Genomic DNA, 15874 nt, shown 5'->3' with positions numbered 1-15874 from the left:
GTATACTGGTGAATAATCTACGCTGAAATGCCAATCTTCTCTCCCCCACCCGCCCATGATATTTATTTAAGTTATTGCGGTGTTCCCTGAGCGAGCCGGCTGAAGTTTGCCTTTGTTTGTTCTCTTTGTGTTTTGTAAATTCTAATAAAGCCGTACTGAGCAGATATCTGCACCCACCCCCCGAGTTTTATTCCAACCATCAAAAGTGAGGGTGGTCTCTCTCCCTCCTCTGCCGATAAGAGAATTCTTCAGCACGGGAACTGCAACGCTGCGGAAGGACCTTGGTGAGTCACTGCGGGGCATCTTGTAGATGGTACACACGGTCGGGAGCGGAGGGAGTGAGTGTTTGTGTTTGTCCTCTTTGTCCTGGATGGTGTCGAGCTTCCTGAGTGTTGCTGGGAGCCGCACTCATCCAGGCAAGTGGAAATTGTTGTTGGAGACACGCTCATCCAAGGCAAGTGGAGATTGTTGTCGGGAGCCGCGCTCATCCAGGCAAGTGGAGATTGTTGTCGGGAGCCCGCGCTCATCCAGGCAAGTGGAGATTGTTGTCGGGAGCCGCGCTCGTCCAGGCAAGTGGAGATTGTTGTTGGGAGCCGCGCTCGTCCAGGCAAGTGGAGATTGTGTTGGAGCCGCGCTCATCCAGGCAAGTGGAGATTGTTGGGAGCTACGCTCATCCAGGCAAGTGGAGATTGTTGTTAGAGATGCACTCTTTTAAGCTTATTTTATTCGTCACAAGTCACCTTACATTGACACTGCAATGAAGTTAGTTTGAAACTCCCCTAGTTGCCACACTCTGGCGCCTGTTCTGGTTACGCTGAGGGAGAATTTAGCATGGCCAATCCCCTAACCAGCACCGTCTTTCAGACACGGGGAGAACGTGCGGACTCCACACAGCCAGTGACCCAAGCTGGGAATCAAACCCGGGTCCCTGCCGCGGTGAGGCAGCTATGCCACCGTGCTGACAATGACACATAATAAGGTTCTGGAGCAGAAACAGGCCATTTGGCCCCTCGGTTCCATGCTGGTATTTCTGACCCACTTGAGCTCCTTCTCTTCATCCCATGTGGTTCTTTTCTTTCTCGCTCTTGTGTTTGTCCAACTTCCACCAGTCCCACATTTCCACCCCCCCCCACCACCCCTAACGCACAGTTGGGTGCTATTCTGCTTGGCGGATGGTGACTAGTGGAGTGCCGCAGGGATTGGTGCTGGGGCCTCAGCTATTTACCATTCATATAGATGATCTGGAGGAGGGGGCTGAGTGTAGGGTGACGAAATTTGCTGATGACACGAAGATGAGTGGAAAAGCAAATTGCGCGGAGGGTGTGGAAAGTCTGCAGAGGGATCTGGATAGGCTAAGTGAGTGGATGAGGACCTGGCAGATGGAGTATAATGTTGGCAAGTGTGAGGTTATCCACTTTGGCAGGAATAATAGTAGGAGGGACTACTATTTAAAAGGCGAAAAGCTGCAGCATGCTACAGTGCAGAGGGACCTGGGGGGGTCCTTGTGCATGAGTCACAAAAACCCAGTCTGTAGGTACAGCAGATGATCAAGAAGACGAATGGAATGTTGGCCTTTAGTGCGAGGGGGATAGAATATAAAAGCAGGGAGGTCTTGCTGCAACTGTACAGGGCACTGGTGAGGCCGCAGCTGGAGTACTGTGTGCAGTTTTGGTCGCCGCACTTGCGGAAGGATATGTTGGCCTTGGAGGGAGTGCAGAGGAGGTTCACTAGGCTGATACCGGAGATGAGGGGGTTGGACTATGAAAAGAGGGCTGAATAGACTGGGTCTGTACTCATTGGAGTTTAGAAGGATGAGAGGGGATCTTATAGAGATGTAGAAGATAATGAAGGGGATGGATAGGGTAGAGGTAGAGAGATTCTTCCCACTTAGAAAGGACAGCAGGACTAGAGGGGGGGGGCACAGCCTCAAGATGGGGGGGGGGGGGGGGGGGCAGTTTAGATCAGAGTTGAGGAGGAACAACCTTCACTCAAAGAGTGGTGAATCTCTGGAATTCTCTGCCCGTTGAAGTGGTGGAGGCTGCCTCGCTAAATATATTTAAGGCACGGGTAGATAGGTTTCTGACAGGGGAATTAAGGGTTATGGGGAGAAAGCGGGAAAGTGGAACTGATCCACTTCAGATCAGCCATGATCTTATTGAATGGCGGGGCAGGCTCGAGGGGCTAGATGGCCAACTCCTGCTCCTATTTCTTATGTTCGAGAGAGTGTTCCAGGGTTGTTATTGGACATCAGTCAGTCCTATGTGTGGATAGGTACAATCACAGGGAGGGAGTTCCAGGATTTTGACCCCAGCGAAGGAACGGCCAATATATTTCCAAGTTGGGATGGTGAGTGGCTCGGAGGGGAAACTCGCAGGTGGGGGGTGTGGAAGGATCAGAGTTTTTTTTGAATGGCAGCAGTGACCCTGGGCCCATTTCAACAAGAAAATCAGACTTGATACAAATCCCGATAACTTTATTTTTAATAAAACAAAAACCAACTTCACATTCCAGGCAAGGAATGTTCCCACTGGTACAGTACCCCAGTGTTATACAGCGACAGACCCGTCCCCACCGGTACTGTACCCCAGTGTTATACAGCAACAGACCCGTCCCCACCGGTACTGTACCCCAATACAGCGACGGACCCGTCCCCACCAGGACTGTACCCCAGTGTTATACAGCGACAGACCCGTCCCCACCGGTACTGTACCCCAGTGTTATACAGCAACAGACCCGTCCCCACCGGTACTGTACCCCAGTGTTATACAGCGACGGACCCGTCCCCACCAGTACTGTACCCCAGTGTTATACAGCGACAGACCCGTCCCCACCGGTACTGTACCCCAGTGTTATACAGAGACAGACCCGTCCCCACCGGTACTGTACCCCAGTGTTATAAAGAGACAGACCCGTCCCCACCGGTACTGTACCCCAGTGTTGTACAGCGACAGACCCGTCCCCACCGGTACTGTACCCCAGTGTTATAAAGAGACAGACCCGTCCCCACCGGTACTGTACCCCAGTGTTATAAAGAGACAGACCCGTCCCCACCGGTACTGTACCCCAGTGTTGTACAGCGACAGACCCGTCCCCACCGGTACTGTACCCCAGTGTTATACAGCGACAAAGCTGAGAGTTCCGGTTTGGGGGAAGGCTGATGGGTTTTGATTAAACCCTGATGTTGATGATGGGGAAATGCTGTGTACCTGTGCGGGATTGGTCTGTGAGCTGGCTTGTGTCTGTCCTGCCTAGCCTGGTTTCCCCTCCCCTCACGCTCCCCCCACCTCACAGCGTGCTCTCAAGGGTGTTGTAATTGTCCTTGAAGCTCTTGAGTTCCAGGAAGTGTTTGGGCCGTTTGCTTTTCTGGTTGGAGGGCAGGTAGGTGACCTGGATGGTGGTGGGTGAGGTGCTCTCCGGAGCGGTGGTCAGTTCCTTGGCTGCGGCCTGGTGCTGGGGCTGTGCTCGGCTGCTCCTCGCCTGGAGGCTGAAACACAGAGGCATTAAGACAGGGTCTCAGTCTCCTCTGCATCCTTCCCCCCACTGTGGGACACTGTGAATTCTGTCCTCCTGTCTGTGAAAGCAAGTTTGACCATCCCCACTCATGACAATACCAGGTTCTCAATACGGGAGAGAGGGGAGAGGGAGAGGAGGGAGAGAGGGGAGAGGAGGGAGAGAGAGAGGGGAGAGGGAGAGGAGGGAGAGAGAGAGGAAGAGGGAGAGAGAGAGGAAGAGGGAGAGAGAGAGGAAGAGGGAGAGAGAGAGGGGAGAGAGAGAGGAGGGAGAGAGAGAGGGGAGAGAGAGAGGAGGGAGAGAGAGAGGAGGAGAGAGAGAGAGGAGGGAGAGAGAGAGGGGAGAGAGAGAGGAGGGAGAGAGAGAGGGGAGAGAGAGAGGGGGGAGGGGGGGAGGGAGGGGGGAGGGGGGGGAGGGAGGGGAGAGGGAGGAGGGAGGGAGGGGAGAGGGGGAGGGAGGAGGGAGGGAGGGGAGAGGGGGAGGGAGGAGGGAGGGAGGGGAGAGGGGGAGGGAGGAGGGAGGGAGGGGAGAGGGAGGAGGGAGGGAGGGGAGAGGGGGAGGGGGGGAGAGGGGGAGGGGGGGAGGGGGGGAGGGAGGGAGGGGAGAGGGGGAGGGAGGGAGGGGAGAGGGGGAGGGAGGGAGGGGAGAGGGGGAGGGAGGGAGGGGAGAGGGGGAGGGGGGAGGGAGGGGAGAGGGGGAGGGGGGGAGGGAGGGAGGGAGGGAGGGGGGGAGGGAGGGAGGGAGGGAGGGGAGAGGGGGAGGGAGGGAGGGGAGAGGGGGAGGGAGGGAGGGGAGAGGGGGAGGGAGGGAGGGGAGAGGGGGAGGGAGGGAGGGGAGAGGGGGAGGGAGGGAGGGGAGAGGGGGAGGGAGGGAGGGGAGAGGGGGAGGGAGGGGAGAGGGGGAGGGAGGGAGGGGAGAGGGGGAGGGAGGGAGGGGAGAGGGAGGGGAGAGGGGAGGGGAGGGAGGGGAGGGAGGGGAGGGAGGGGGAGGGAGGGGAGAGGGAGGGAGGAGGGGGGAGGGAGGGAGGGGAGAGGGAGGGGAGGGAGGGAGGGAGGGAGGGAGGGAGGGGAGGGAGGGGAGGGAGGGAGGGGGAGAGGGGAGGAAGTGACTCACATGCTGGCGAGCTCATTCACGGCGTTCTGATACTTCAGGTATTCAGTCTTCCCAAAGAACTGCAACACAAAACGAGGGACAACGTGAGACTCTCTCAACACCAGACTCCCGCCTTCTCTGTGTCCTTCCGACAGTGAGTTAATGTTCACACTCAGACACACAGCTCTGGTGATTCATTCTTCACTCGGTGAAGTTAATCGCCCTCAGAGATGATTAATTGCTCATGTTTATGCAGCATTAACATCCACCACATTATCTTAGAGAAGGACAAGGAGGTGAGGGGGGTGGGGAGGCAGCAGACACATGGGGAACACCCCCACCTGCAAGTTCCCCCCTCCGAGCCACTCACCATCCCGACTGGGAAATATATCAGCCGTTCCTTCACTGTGGCTGGGGTCAAAATCCCAGAACTCCCTCCCTAACAGCACTGTGGGTGTACCTACCCCACACACAGGGAGTGCGGTGGGTTCAAGATGGCGACTCAGCCACCTTGTCGAGGGGCAGTTAGGGGTCAGGGTCTAGCCAGCGAGGCCCTCTACAATATAGAACCGAATCTGTAGAATTCCTGCAGTGTGTTCGAGTCTGCACAGACCCACCCATCTTATGTTACTCAGGCTCACACACTCACCCCGCAACCCCTCCTAAACCTGCACATCTTTGGACTGTGGGAGGAAACTGGAGCACCTGGAGGAATCATAGAACCCTCCAGTACGGAAAGAGGCCATTCAGCCCATCGAGTCTGCACCGACCACAACCCAGGCCCTACCCCGACATCCAGACATATTTACCCACTAATCTCTCTAACTCAACTCTAACACATCTTTGGACACTAAGGGGCAATTTAGCACGGCCAATCCACCCTAACCCGTACATCTTCCAGCCTGTGGGAGGAAACCCACGCAGACACGGGGAGGACTCCCCGTCACTAGGGGAAGAAATTCTTCTCTCTGAACCTTCTTGTACCCACGGTACACGGCAGCACGGGGACCCCAGAGAACAGAGGAGGCCATTCAGCCCTAGAGCCCCCACACGGTACCCCCCCCCTTCCCGCTCACCGCTGTGCCGTGTCGGGCTGCCTCGTATCCGTCAATCAGCTTGTCGATCAGGTTCTTGCGGACCCCCCTGATGGGGGTGTTGCCCTCTCTCAGCTCCAGCAGAAAACTCCGGAAACTCTTCCCCGTCAGGTATTTGGCATTATCAGTTCCGTCGCCCAGCGGGAGATCTGTCGGGGCAAAAAAAAACAGCGAGAGGGGGAGGAGTCAGGGCAGATAACACACAGAGCAGAGGGGAGGCCAATCGGCCCATCGCACCTATACCACCACTAATGTCAACAAGGAGATTGTCATCGACTTCAGGAAGTGTAAAGGAGAACATGCCCCTGTCTACAGCAACGGGAATGAAGCAGAAAGGGTCGAGAGCTTCAAGTTTTTGTGTCCAGATCACCAACAACCTGTCCTGGTCCCCCCCCCCATGCCGACACTATAGTTAAGAAAGCCCCACCAACGCCTCTACTTTCTCAGAAGACTAAGGAAATTTGGCATGTCCGCTATGACTCTCACCAACTTTTACAGATGCACCATAGAAAGCATTCTTTCTGGTTGTATCACAGCTCGGTCTGGGCTCCTGCTCTGCCCAAGACCGCAAGGAACTACAAAAGGGTTGTGAATGTAGCCCCCAATCCATCACACAAACCAGCCTCCCATCCATTGACTCCGTCTACACTTCCCGCTGCCTCGGGGAAAAGCAGCCGGTATAATCAAGGAGCCCCCCCCCCCCCCCCCCCACCCCCCGCCACACGCACCCCGGACATTCTCTCTTCCACCTTCTTCCATCGGGAAAAAGATACAAAAGTCTGAGGTCCCGTACCGACCGACTCAAGAACAGCTTCTTCCCTGCTGCTGTCAGACTTTTGAATGGACCCACCTCGTGTTAAGTTGATCCTTCTGTACACCCTCGCTATGACTATAACATTACATTCTGCACCCTCTCCCCTATGTACTCAATGAACAGTATGCTTTGTCTGTCAAGTGTACAAGAAACGATACTTTTCACTGTATCCCAATACCTGTGACAATAATAAATCTATGAACTCTATGAATGGTATGCTTTGTCTGTATAGCGCACAAGAATTCTCTTCCATCTGGGGCCCCTCTGGTTTCCCCACCCTCCTGCCCAGTGGGAAACACTTTCGCCTCATTTGCCCCCCGCTTCCCGATTCTGAACATCTCGATTCAGTCTCCCCTGAACCTTCCCTGCTCCGCTGAGGGGAACTCTCCCAGCTTCTCCGCACAACCGGGAATGACCCCACCCAACGCGGCAGTGACAGACCCAAATCCCGTCCCAAGAGTGAAATGGTAAAAATGTGTCATGGGGGAGGGGGAGGGGGAGGGGGAGGGGGATTAGGAACAAGACAATAGCACATTGCCCCTCCGCCTGGAACCTGCTCTGCCATCCAGTAAGGCTCAACACACATAGGAAGAGGCGGATTTCAAACTGGACTTTCACAAACGTTCAATCACAGGACGTGGACATCGCTGGCGAGGACCACAGTGTGCTATTGCCCCTCCGGAAGGATACACGTAGACCCAATCAGAGTGGGGAGGGAGGGAGAAAGGACGGTGACAATAGAGCCATCACAGCCAAGGTCTGACAGGGTTAGGGGTGGGTGCGCCTGCGACAGTGCGAGGGGCATCTTGGCGATGGGAACGATCTCAGCGGTGTTTGTGGGATCTTGTTGTGCCGTGATACAAAGTATCTCGCAGAGGTCTAGGATCATTTCAGGACAACCTACGCAGGCCGTTAAAAAGGCACCAGGAAAATGCAGTTTCCACCCCGCCCAAGCCCCAACTCCACTCTTCACCCGAGCGAAATAGCAAGTGTGAATTTACAGGGCTGCCTTTGCTTGGGGGTTGGGGTGGGCGGAGGGGGAGGGGTTCGGTTTGGGGGTGGTGGGGAATAGGATCTAACACTCACCCACATGCCGAATAGCGTCCAGAGCTTGCATTCTGTACAGGTAGTTGTAGCGAGCTGCAGGGGAAAGAATCAGGAGAAAGGTCATTCTCACCTCTTGCTGTGGCCAGTGTAATAAATTTTCAAATCGTGTGCACCTCCTCCAGCCCCTACACCCCCTCCCTATCTCCGTAACTTCCTCCATCCCCTACACCCCCTCCCTATCTCTGTAACCTCCTCCAGCACTGATACAGAAGTTACAGAGATAGGGAGGGGGTATAGGGGGCTGGAGGAGGTTACAGAGATAGGGAGGGGGTGTAGGGGGCTGGAGGAGGTTACAGAGATAGGGAGGGGGGTGTAGGGGGCTGGAGGGGGTTACAGAGATAGGGAGGGGGTGTAGGGGGTTACAGAGATAGGGAGGGGGTGTAGGGGGCTGGAGGAGGTTACAGAGATAGGGAGGGGGTGTAGGGGGCTGGAGGAGGTTACAGAGATAGGGAGGGGGGGTGTAGGGGGTTACAGAGTTAGGGAGGGGGTGTAGGGGGCTGGAGGAGGTTACAGAGATAGGGAGGGGGGGTGTAGCGGCTGGACGAGGTTACAGAGATAGAGAGGGGGGGTGTAGGGGCTGGAGGAGGTTACAGAGATAGGGAGGGGGGGTGTAGGGGGCTGGAGGAGGTTACAGAGATAGGGAGGGGGGGTGTAGGGGCTGGAGGAGGTTACAGAGATAGGGAGGGGGTGTAGGGGGCTGGAGAAGGTTACAGAGATAGGGAGCAGGGTGTAGGGGGCTGGAGAAGGTTACAGAGATAGGGAGCAGGGTGTAGGGGGCTGGAGGAGGTTACAGAGATAGGGAGCAGGGTGTAGGGGGCTGGAGGAGGTTACAGACATAGGGAGGGATGTGAAAGGTGCTATGGAAATGCAGGCGGTGTGAGTTACCTTGGCCTCCGGGCTCCTGCAGTTGAAGTAATCGGGCATCTCCCTCGTCCAGAAGCTGCGGCTCGTAATCCAGATCCTGGACTTTGAGAAGACTCCGATCAATCTCCTCCCTCAGGTCCTGCACCGAAATACCCGGAGAAGGAGGGGGAAGAGATTAGCTGTCGCACGCTGACAGTAGGTTCGCACAGAAAGAAGCCCCCTCCCCAAGGCCAGCGTTTGGGTGGGACAGAGCAAGGGGGACAACAGACAGAACTCACTGGAGAGCTCTTTCAAGCAGCCAGCACAGGCGTGATGGGCTGAATGGCCTCCTCCGAGGCTGTATGTCTATGTAGCAGAGCTGCAGCCAATGCTGACCAGTCCATGGCTATCTCCGACTAACAGCAGGCCATTCAGCCCCTCTGTACCTGTGCTGCCACTCCTATTCGCACATCCTCCCCTTCATCTCACCCACATCATCAAATCATTTTATCCCTTTTCCCCCTCCTGTGGTTATCCAGTTCCCCCCCCCAACCCTACCCCACGTATCTCTGCTATTCACCTCCTACACTCCCCGTGGGAGCGACTCCCACATTCGCCCTCACTGCCCCCCGTGGGATCAAGTCCCACATTCTCCCCCACAGAAGCGAGTCCCGCATTCTTCCCCACCCCTGTGGGAGCGAGCCCCACAGTCTCCCCTGCTCACCCACTGTGGGAGCGAGTCCAACATTCTGCCCCCAGGGGAACAAGTCCCACATTCTCCCTCCCAGCCACTGAAAGTGGAGTCCCAGGTGGACAGAGTGGTGAAGAAGGCACTTGGCATGCTTGGTTTCATTGGTCAGAACACTGAATACAGGAGTTGGGACGTCTTGTTGAAGTTGTACAAGACATTGCTAAGGCCACACTTGGAATACTGTGCGCAGTTCTGGTCACCCTATTATAGAAAGGATATTATTAAACTAGAAAGAGTGCAGAAAAGATTTACTAGGATGCTACCGGGACTTGATGGATTGAGTTATAAGGAGAGGCTGGATAGACTGGGACTTTTTCCTCTGGAGCGTAGGAGGCTGAGGGGTGATCTTATAGAGGTCTATAAAATAATGAGGGGCACAGATCAGCCAGATAGTCAATATCAAAAACTGCAGCAGGCGACAGTACGTGGCGAAAAACTGCAGCATGCGACGGTGCAGAGGGACCTCGGGGTCCTTGTGCATGAGTCGCAAAAACCCAGCCTGCAGGTGCAGCAGGTGGTCAGGAAGGCAAATGGGATGCTGGCCTTCATAGCGAGGGGGATTGAATATAAAAGTAGAGAGGTCTTGCTGCAGCTGTATAGGGCACTGGTGAGGCCGCAGCTGGAGTACTTTGTGCAGTTTTGGTCGCCACACTTACACAAGGATATTTTGGCCTTGGAGGGAGTGCAGAGGAGGTTTACTAGGCTGATGCCGGAGTTGGGGGGGTTGAGCTATGAGGAGAGGCTGAATAAACTAGGCTTGTACTCATTAAGAGTTTAGAAGAATGAGGGGAGATCTCATTGAGACATATAAGATGATGAATGGGATGGATAGGTTAGAGGTGGAGAGACTCTTCCCGCTCAGAAAGGACAGTAGGACTAGGGGGCACAGCCTCAAGATAAAGGGGGGGCGGTTTAGAACGGAGTTGAGGAGGAACTTCTTCACTCAAAGGGTGGTGAATCTCTGGAATTCTCTGCCCGTTGAAGTGGTGGAGGCTGCCTCGCTCAATATTTTTAAGACGCGGGTTGATGGGTTTTTGATAAGCGAGGGGATTAAGGGTTATGGGGAGAGGGCGGGAATGTGGAACTGAGCCACGACAGATCAGCCATGATCTTATTGAATGGCGGGGCAGGCTCGAAGGGCTAGATGGCCTACTCCTGCTCCTATTTCTTATGTTCTTTATGTTCTTATGTTCTTTTCCCAAAGGTAGGGGAGTCTAAAACTAGAGAGCATAGGTTTAAGGTGAGAGGGGAGAGATACACAGGGGTCCAGAGGGGCAATTTTTTCACACAGAGGGTGGTGAGTGTCTGGAACAAGCTGCCAGATGTAGTAGTAGAGATGGGTACAATTTTGTCTTTTAAAAAGCATTTAGACAGTTACATGCATATGATGGGTATAGAGGGATATGGGCCAAATGTGGGGCAACTGGGACTAGCTTAGTGGTTTAAAAAAGAGGGGGGAATGGACAAGTTGGGCCGAAGGGCCTGTTTCCATGCTGTAAATCTCTATGACTCCAATTCTCCAGATGCGGTCTCACCAACACCCGATACGACTGCAGCAGGAACGAGCGTGCGTGTGCACAAAGGGTGAAGAGGCACGGGGCACAGGTACAAACCTTGGGCGCGTTGTGGCCAATGGGCACGTGGGGGCCTCGTCTGGACTTCATGGCGAACCTCATGATCTGACGCTTGACGAAGATGAAGAGAAGGACAAAGATCTGGAAAGAGGAGACAGCAAGGTGAGGAGTCAAGGAGCTTGCCTTTCATCTGGCTCCCTCAGCGCACCGACTGCAACACAGGAATCCTGGCAGCTCCATCCGTACACAGCAAGATCCCAGAGTGTCCCAGTGTTAGTCTGAGGTAAAACGCCAGTCACATTCCAGACCTCCCAAATCTCAGCCTCTCGCATTCACTTGTTGATATGGATCTATCTCGCATTAAGTTGATCTTTCTCTACACCCTCGCTGTGACTGTAACACTACATTCTGCACCCTCTCCTTTCCTTCTCTATGAACGGTATGCTTTATCTGTGTAGCGCACAAGAAACAATACTTTTCACTGTGTCCCAATACGTGTGACAATAATAAATCAAATCTATGTACTCTATGAACAGTATACTTTGTCTGTATAGCGCTCAAGAAACAATACTTTTCACTGATAGGGTTTTGCTGCAGTAACCCGATAGGGCTGTTACACTGCTGCTTCACAGCACCAAGGACCGGGTGTGATTCCTGGCTTGGGTCACTGTCTGTGTGGAGTCTGCACATTCTCCCCGTGTCTGCATGAGTTTCCTCCAGATGCTCTGCTTTCCTCCCACACTCCAAAGATGTGTAGGTTAGGTGGATTGGCCATGCTCAATCCTCCCTTAGTGTCCAAAAATGCACACTGAGGTACACAGGTCACTGAAAGTGGCAACGCAGGTGGAGAAGGTGGTCAAGAAGGCACACGGCAATGCTTGCCTTCATCGGCCGGAGCACTGAGTTTAAACATTGGCAAGTCATGCTGCAGCTTTATAGAACCTTAGTGAGGCCCCACTGGGAATATAGTGTTCAATTCTGGGTCACCACACTACCAGAAGGATGTGGAGGCTTTGGAGAGGGTTACAGAAAAGATTTACCAGGATGTTGCCCCTGGTATGGAGGGCATTAGCTATGAGGAGAGGTTGGAGAAACTTGGTTTGCTCCCACTGGAGGTTGAGGGGAGACCTGATAGAAGTCTACAAGATTACGAGGGGCAGAGTGGATAGTCAGAAGCTTTTTCCCCCAGGGTGGAAGAGTCAATTACTAGGGGGGCACAGGTTTAAGGTGCGAGGGGCAAGGTTTAAAGGAGATGTATGAGGCAGATTTTTTTTTTCACAGAGGGTGGTGGGTTTCTGGAACTCACTGCCGGGGGAGGTAGTAGAAGCGGACACGGTAGTGACATTTAAGGGGTGTCTTGACAAATACATGAATAGCACGGGAATAAAGGGATATGATCCCCGGAAGGGTAGGGGGGTTTAGTTAAGTCAGGCAGCATGGTCGGTGCAGGACTGGAGGGCCGAAGGGCCTGTTCCTGTGCTGTAATTTTATTTGCTCTTTGATGTGTACATTAGGTGGATTGGCCATGCTAAATTACCCCTTAGCATCCAAAGATGTGCAGGTTAGGGTGGATTGGCCATGCTAAATTGTCCCTTAGCATCCAAAGATGTGTAGGTTAGGTGGATTGGCCAGGCTAAATTGTCCCCTTAGTGTCCAAAGAGGTGCAGGTTAGGTGGTTTCATGGGGTGCGTTTATGGGCATAGGCCTTGGGTAAGATGCTTTGTTGGAGAGTTGGTGCAGACACGATGGGCCAAACGGCCAAGTTAAAAATAATTATTTTAATTTTACTACATTTGCTAACCTAGTAACCAGAGATGAACTCGCTAGTAAACTAGAGACTAACTAGCAGAACCTCCTCTTTTTATATAAAAACTAAATCAACCCTGCACGGGGTCACATTGCATGAACTCAAGTTAAAAATAGTGCTTTTGTTTAAAATCATGCTACATTTGCTAACAAGTAACCAGAGATTCATAGAATCCTTACAGTGCAGAAGGAGGCCACTCAGCCCATCAAGTCTCTGCCAACTACCATCCCACCCAGGCCCAATCCCCATAACCTCATGTATTTACCCTAGCTGGTCCCTGTGACACTAGGGGACAATTTAGCATGGCCAATCCCTCTAAACTGTACATCTTTGGACACTAGGGGACAATTTAGCATGGCCAATCCACCCTAACCTACACATCTTTGGACACTAAGGGACAATTTAGCATGGCCAATCCACCCCTAACCTGCACATCTTTGGACACTAAGGGACAATTTAGCACGGCCAATCCACCCCTAACCTGCACGTCTTTGGACACTAAGGGACAATTTAGCACGGCCAATCCACCCCTAACCTGCACATCTTTGGACACTAAGGGACAATTTAGCACGGCCAATCCCCCTAACCCACACATCTTTGTACTGTGGGAGGAAACCCACGCAGACATGGGGAGAACATGCAGACTCCACACAGACAGTGACCCGAGGCTGGGAATCAAACCCGGGTCCCTGGCGCTGTGAGGCAGTGATACTAGCCCACCGTGCTGCCCTGTGCTGGATAGGCCGTGCTAAATTCTCCCTCGGTGTTACCCCAACAGGTGACTAGGGGGATTGTCACAGTAACTCCATTGCGGTGTTAATGTAAGCCGGACTTGTAGCAATAATAAATGAGAGATGTATAGCAGAGGTTACTTACCAGGCTGCCATAAGCCATGACCAGAACGACATTGATTCCAGACAGACTCTTTCCATGGGCCATCTCCCTGTGCAGTGTGTGAGCCTGTAGGGTTAATGGTGAATGTGGTTAGTATCAGCTGGCCACTGGGGCTGGGACCATCCAGCCTACAGCTTCGGCTCTTTCCGGAAACCCCATTCGGCCCTTTTCGGAACCCCGGCCCTCCTCAAGTAGCGCACGCGCGACTCCCAGCCGTGGCTCCGCCCACGCGACGTCACGCCCTCGGCCATCTCCGGAGATGCGTTCGGTCATTTTCGCCCAGGGCTCGGGCATTTCCGGACGAAGCCATTATTCCCCACCCCCTCTTTCGACCCCACCCACTCAAACGTCACATTCTTCGGCTATTTCCGGAATGGGCAAGCGTGGAGGATCACACTACGGTCCCCCCGCCGCCTTCACCAACGTCACCACCTCGGCCATTTCCGGACGGGTTCGGCCTTTTCCGGCGATGCCCCGGGCAGCCAAAGCCAAAGGGCTAAAGGCCCCGCCCACCAAAATACGTCATCACTTCGGCCATTTCCGGAAACGAATTTCCATCGACTCGCCCCGCACACGAACGTCATGACTCGGCCATTTTCGAACCCAGACCCCGCACCTCCCCCAATTCAAGCATCGGTCATTTTCGGAGAGCCCTCGACGCCCCGCCCCCCCACTCAAAGGAGAGCGTGAGCGGCCTCCTCTCGGCCGGCAGCGACTGGTTTCAACAAAACAACAACAATAATAAAACAACAACCCCGAAAGGCGCAGGGAGAAAGCGCTATAAAAACAAAACACACCGCTTTCACTCACGTCCTTACCTACTTACCTTCGACACATCGCTCTTCAACACCTCCGGCGTGGGATTGGAACGGTGTCCCTAACACCGCACAAGAGAAATTAAAGACAATAGAAAGGCTGGGAATGGCGGCGGGGGCTGGGGGGGAGGGGAAACAAAATGGCGGCCAGGCCGGAGTCACGTGACGAGGGTCAGACTAAAATGGCAGGATTATTTTTCACAAAAGGAGAACTGCAGACTCTCCACTTCGAAAGGGGAAAAAACGGGGAGGAGAATAAATTAAAAAAAGGATTTTGGGCGAAGGAAGGAAATATTTATTTTTTAAACAATAACGTTGAAGGAAACAAAATGGCCGCCAAGCCGGGTGTCACGTGATGCGGGTCAACGCATTAAAAAAGAACAAAATTAATGATTATTTTTCACCAAAGGACGACCGGAGAGAATCTTCATTTCAAGAAAAGAAAGAAACGGAATACATCTTTAAAAAGGGGAGGGAGGGGAATATTTATATTTCTAATGACGTGCACGGCAGCAAAATGGCCACCGGAAGTTGTGGCGAAAAGCGACCGTTGCCAAGGCAACTCGATCACATGACCATCAAAAAGAAAGTTTTTTGTTTTAAACCAGTGTCCAGCCACGCAAATATTAATTTTAAGACGCAAGAATGGGGCGGAAAGAAATAATAGAGGAGGCGGAGGGGTTTGCTTTTATTTTAAAAATACATTGGGAGCCAGGAAGCGTCCGTTGGCAAGGGAACCGCGTCACGTGACGGGCCTAACAGTAAAAAGAAACTTTTCTGTAAACAAACCGACATCTAAAGAATCATAGTTTGGGCGGAACAAGAAATGGGCCGGAAAGAAATAATAAAGGAGGAAAGAGGGGGAATGTTTATATTTTTAATGGTGGTGGTGGTGGGGGGATGTGGGGGACATGTGGGGGGGGATGTGGGGGGGGGGTGGGGGGATGTGGGTGGAGGGGATGTGGGGGGGTGGAGGGGAGGGATGTGGGTGGCGGGGGGGGGGATGTGAGTGGCGGGGGGGGGGATGTGGGTGGCGGGGAGGGGAGCGGGGTGGGGGGATGTGGGTGGCGGGGGGGGGGGGGAGGGGGGGGGGGGATGTGGGTGGCGGGGGGGGGGGGGGAGGGGGGTGGGGGGATGTGGGTGGCGGGGGGGGAGGGGGGGTGGGGGGATGTGGGTGGAGGGGGGTGGGGGGATGTGGGTGGCGGTGGGGGGGGGAGGGAGGTGGGTGGCGGTGGTGGGGGGGGAGGGAGGTGGGTGGCGGTGGGGGGGTGTGGGTGGTGGTGGGGGGTGGGTGTGGGTGGTGGTGGGGGGGGGGTGTGGGTGGTGGTGGGGGGGGTGTGGGTGGTGGTGGGGGGGGGGTGTGGGTGGTGGGGGGGGGGGTGTGGGTGGTGGTGGGGGGGGGGTGTGGGTGGCGGGGGGATGTGGGTGGCGGGGGGGTAGGGATGTGGGTGGCGGGGCGGGGTATGCGGGTGGTGGGGAGGGGGATGTGGGTGGTGGGGGGGGGATGTGGGTGGTGGGGGGGGGATGTGGGTGGTTGGGTGGTGGGGGGGGGATGTGGGTGGTGGGGGGGGAT

General features: G+C 54.5%; 1 protein-coding gene across 2 annotated transcripts; it reads right to left on the bottom strand.

Annotated features, from left to right (window-relative positions):
* Window positions 1-3024: 3024 nt before the first annotated feature.
* ltap1 (lipid transport auxiliary protein 1) lies at window positions 3025-14425 on the bottom strand. Of its 2 annotated transcripts, none has more exons than XM_080185111.1 (8): window positions 14305-14425; window positions 13469-13552; window positions 10825-10926; window positions 8503-8620; window positions 7597-7650; window positions 5679-5845; window positions 4624-4682; window positions 3025-3484 (listed from the first exon to the last, which is right to left on the bottom strand). In XM_080185111.1, the coding sequence occupies exons 2-8, from the start codon at window positions 13529-13531 to the stop codon at window positions 3286-3288; spliced, it is 762 nt and encodes a 253-aa protein (XP_080041237.1). In that variant the 5' UTR covers window positions 13532-13552; window positions 14305-14425; the 3' UTR covers window positions 3025-3285. The 2 variants fall into 2 exon arrangements, with proteins under 2 accessions (XP_080041237.1, XP_080041236.1); XM_080185110.1 differs by having other exon boundaries at window positions 3026-3484; window positions 14313-14425.
* Window positions 14426-15874: the final 1449 nt, after the last annotated feature.

The sequence above is a fragment of the Carcharhinus amblyrhynchos genome, unplaced genomic scaffold (assembly GCF_965287045.1).
Source record: "Carcharhinus amblyrhynchos unplaced genomic scaffold, sCarAmb.v2.hapA chromosome_1240, whole genome shotgun sequence".
Classification (NCBI taxonomy): Eukaryota; Metazoa; Chordata; class Chondrichthyes; order Carcharhiniformes; family Carcharhinidae; genus Carcharhinus; species Carcharhinus amblyrhynchos.
Note: the sequence above shows the minus strand (reverse complement) of the source record. Positions and strands in the feature narration are given on the sequence as shown.

Coding starts and splice junctions, on each gene's coding strand:
- ltap1 (XM_080185111.1), bottom strand. CDS start 13,531: ATGGCCCATGGAAAGAGTCTGTCTGGAATCAATGTCGTTCTGGTCATG. Junction 8,621..10,824: donor TTGGCCACAACGCGCCCAAG/GTTTGTACCTGT, acceptor ATTTCGGTGCAG/GACCTGAGGGAGGAGATTGA. Junction 7,651..8,502: donor GCAGGAGCCCGGAGGCCAAG/GTAACTCACACC, acceptor TTTCCCCTGCAG/CTCGCTACAACTACCTGTAC.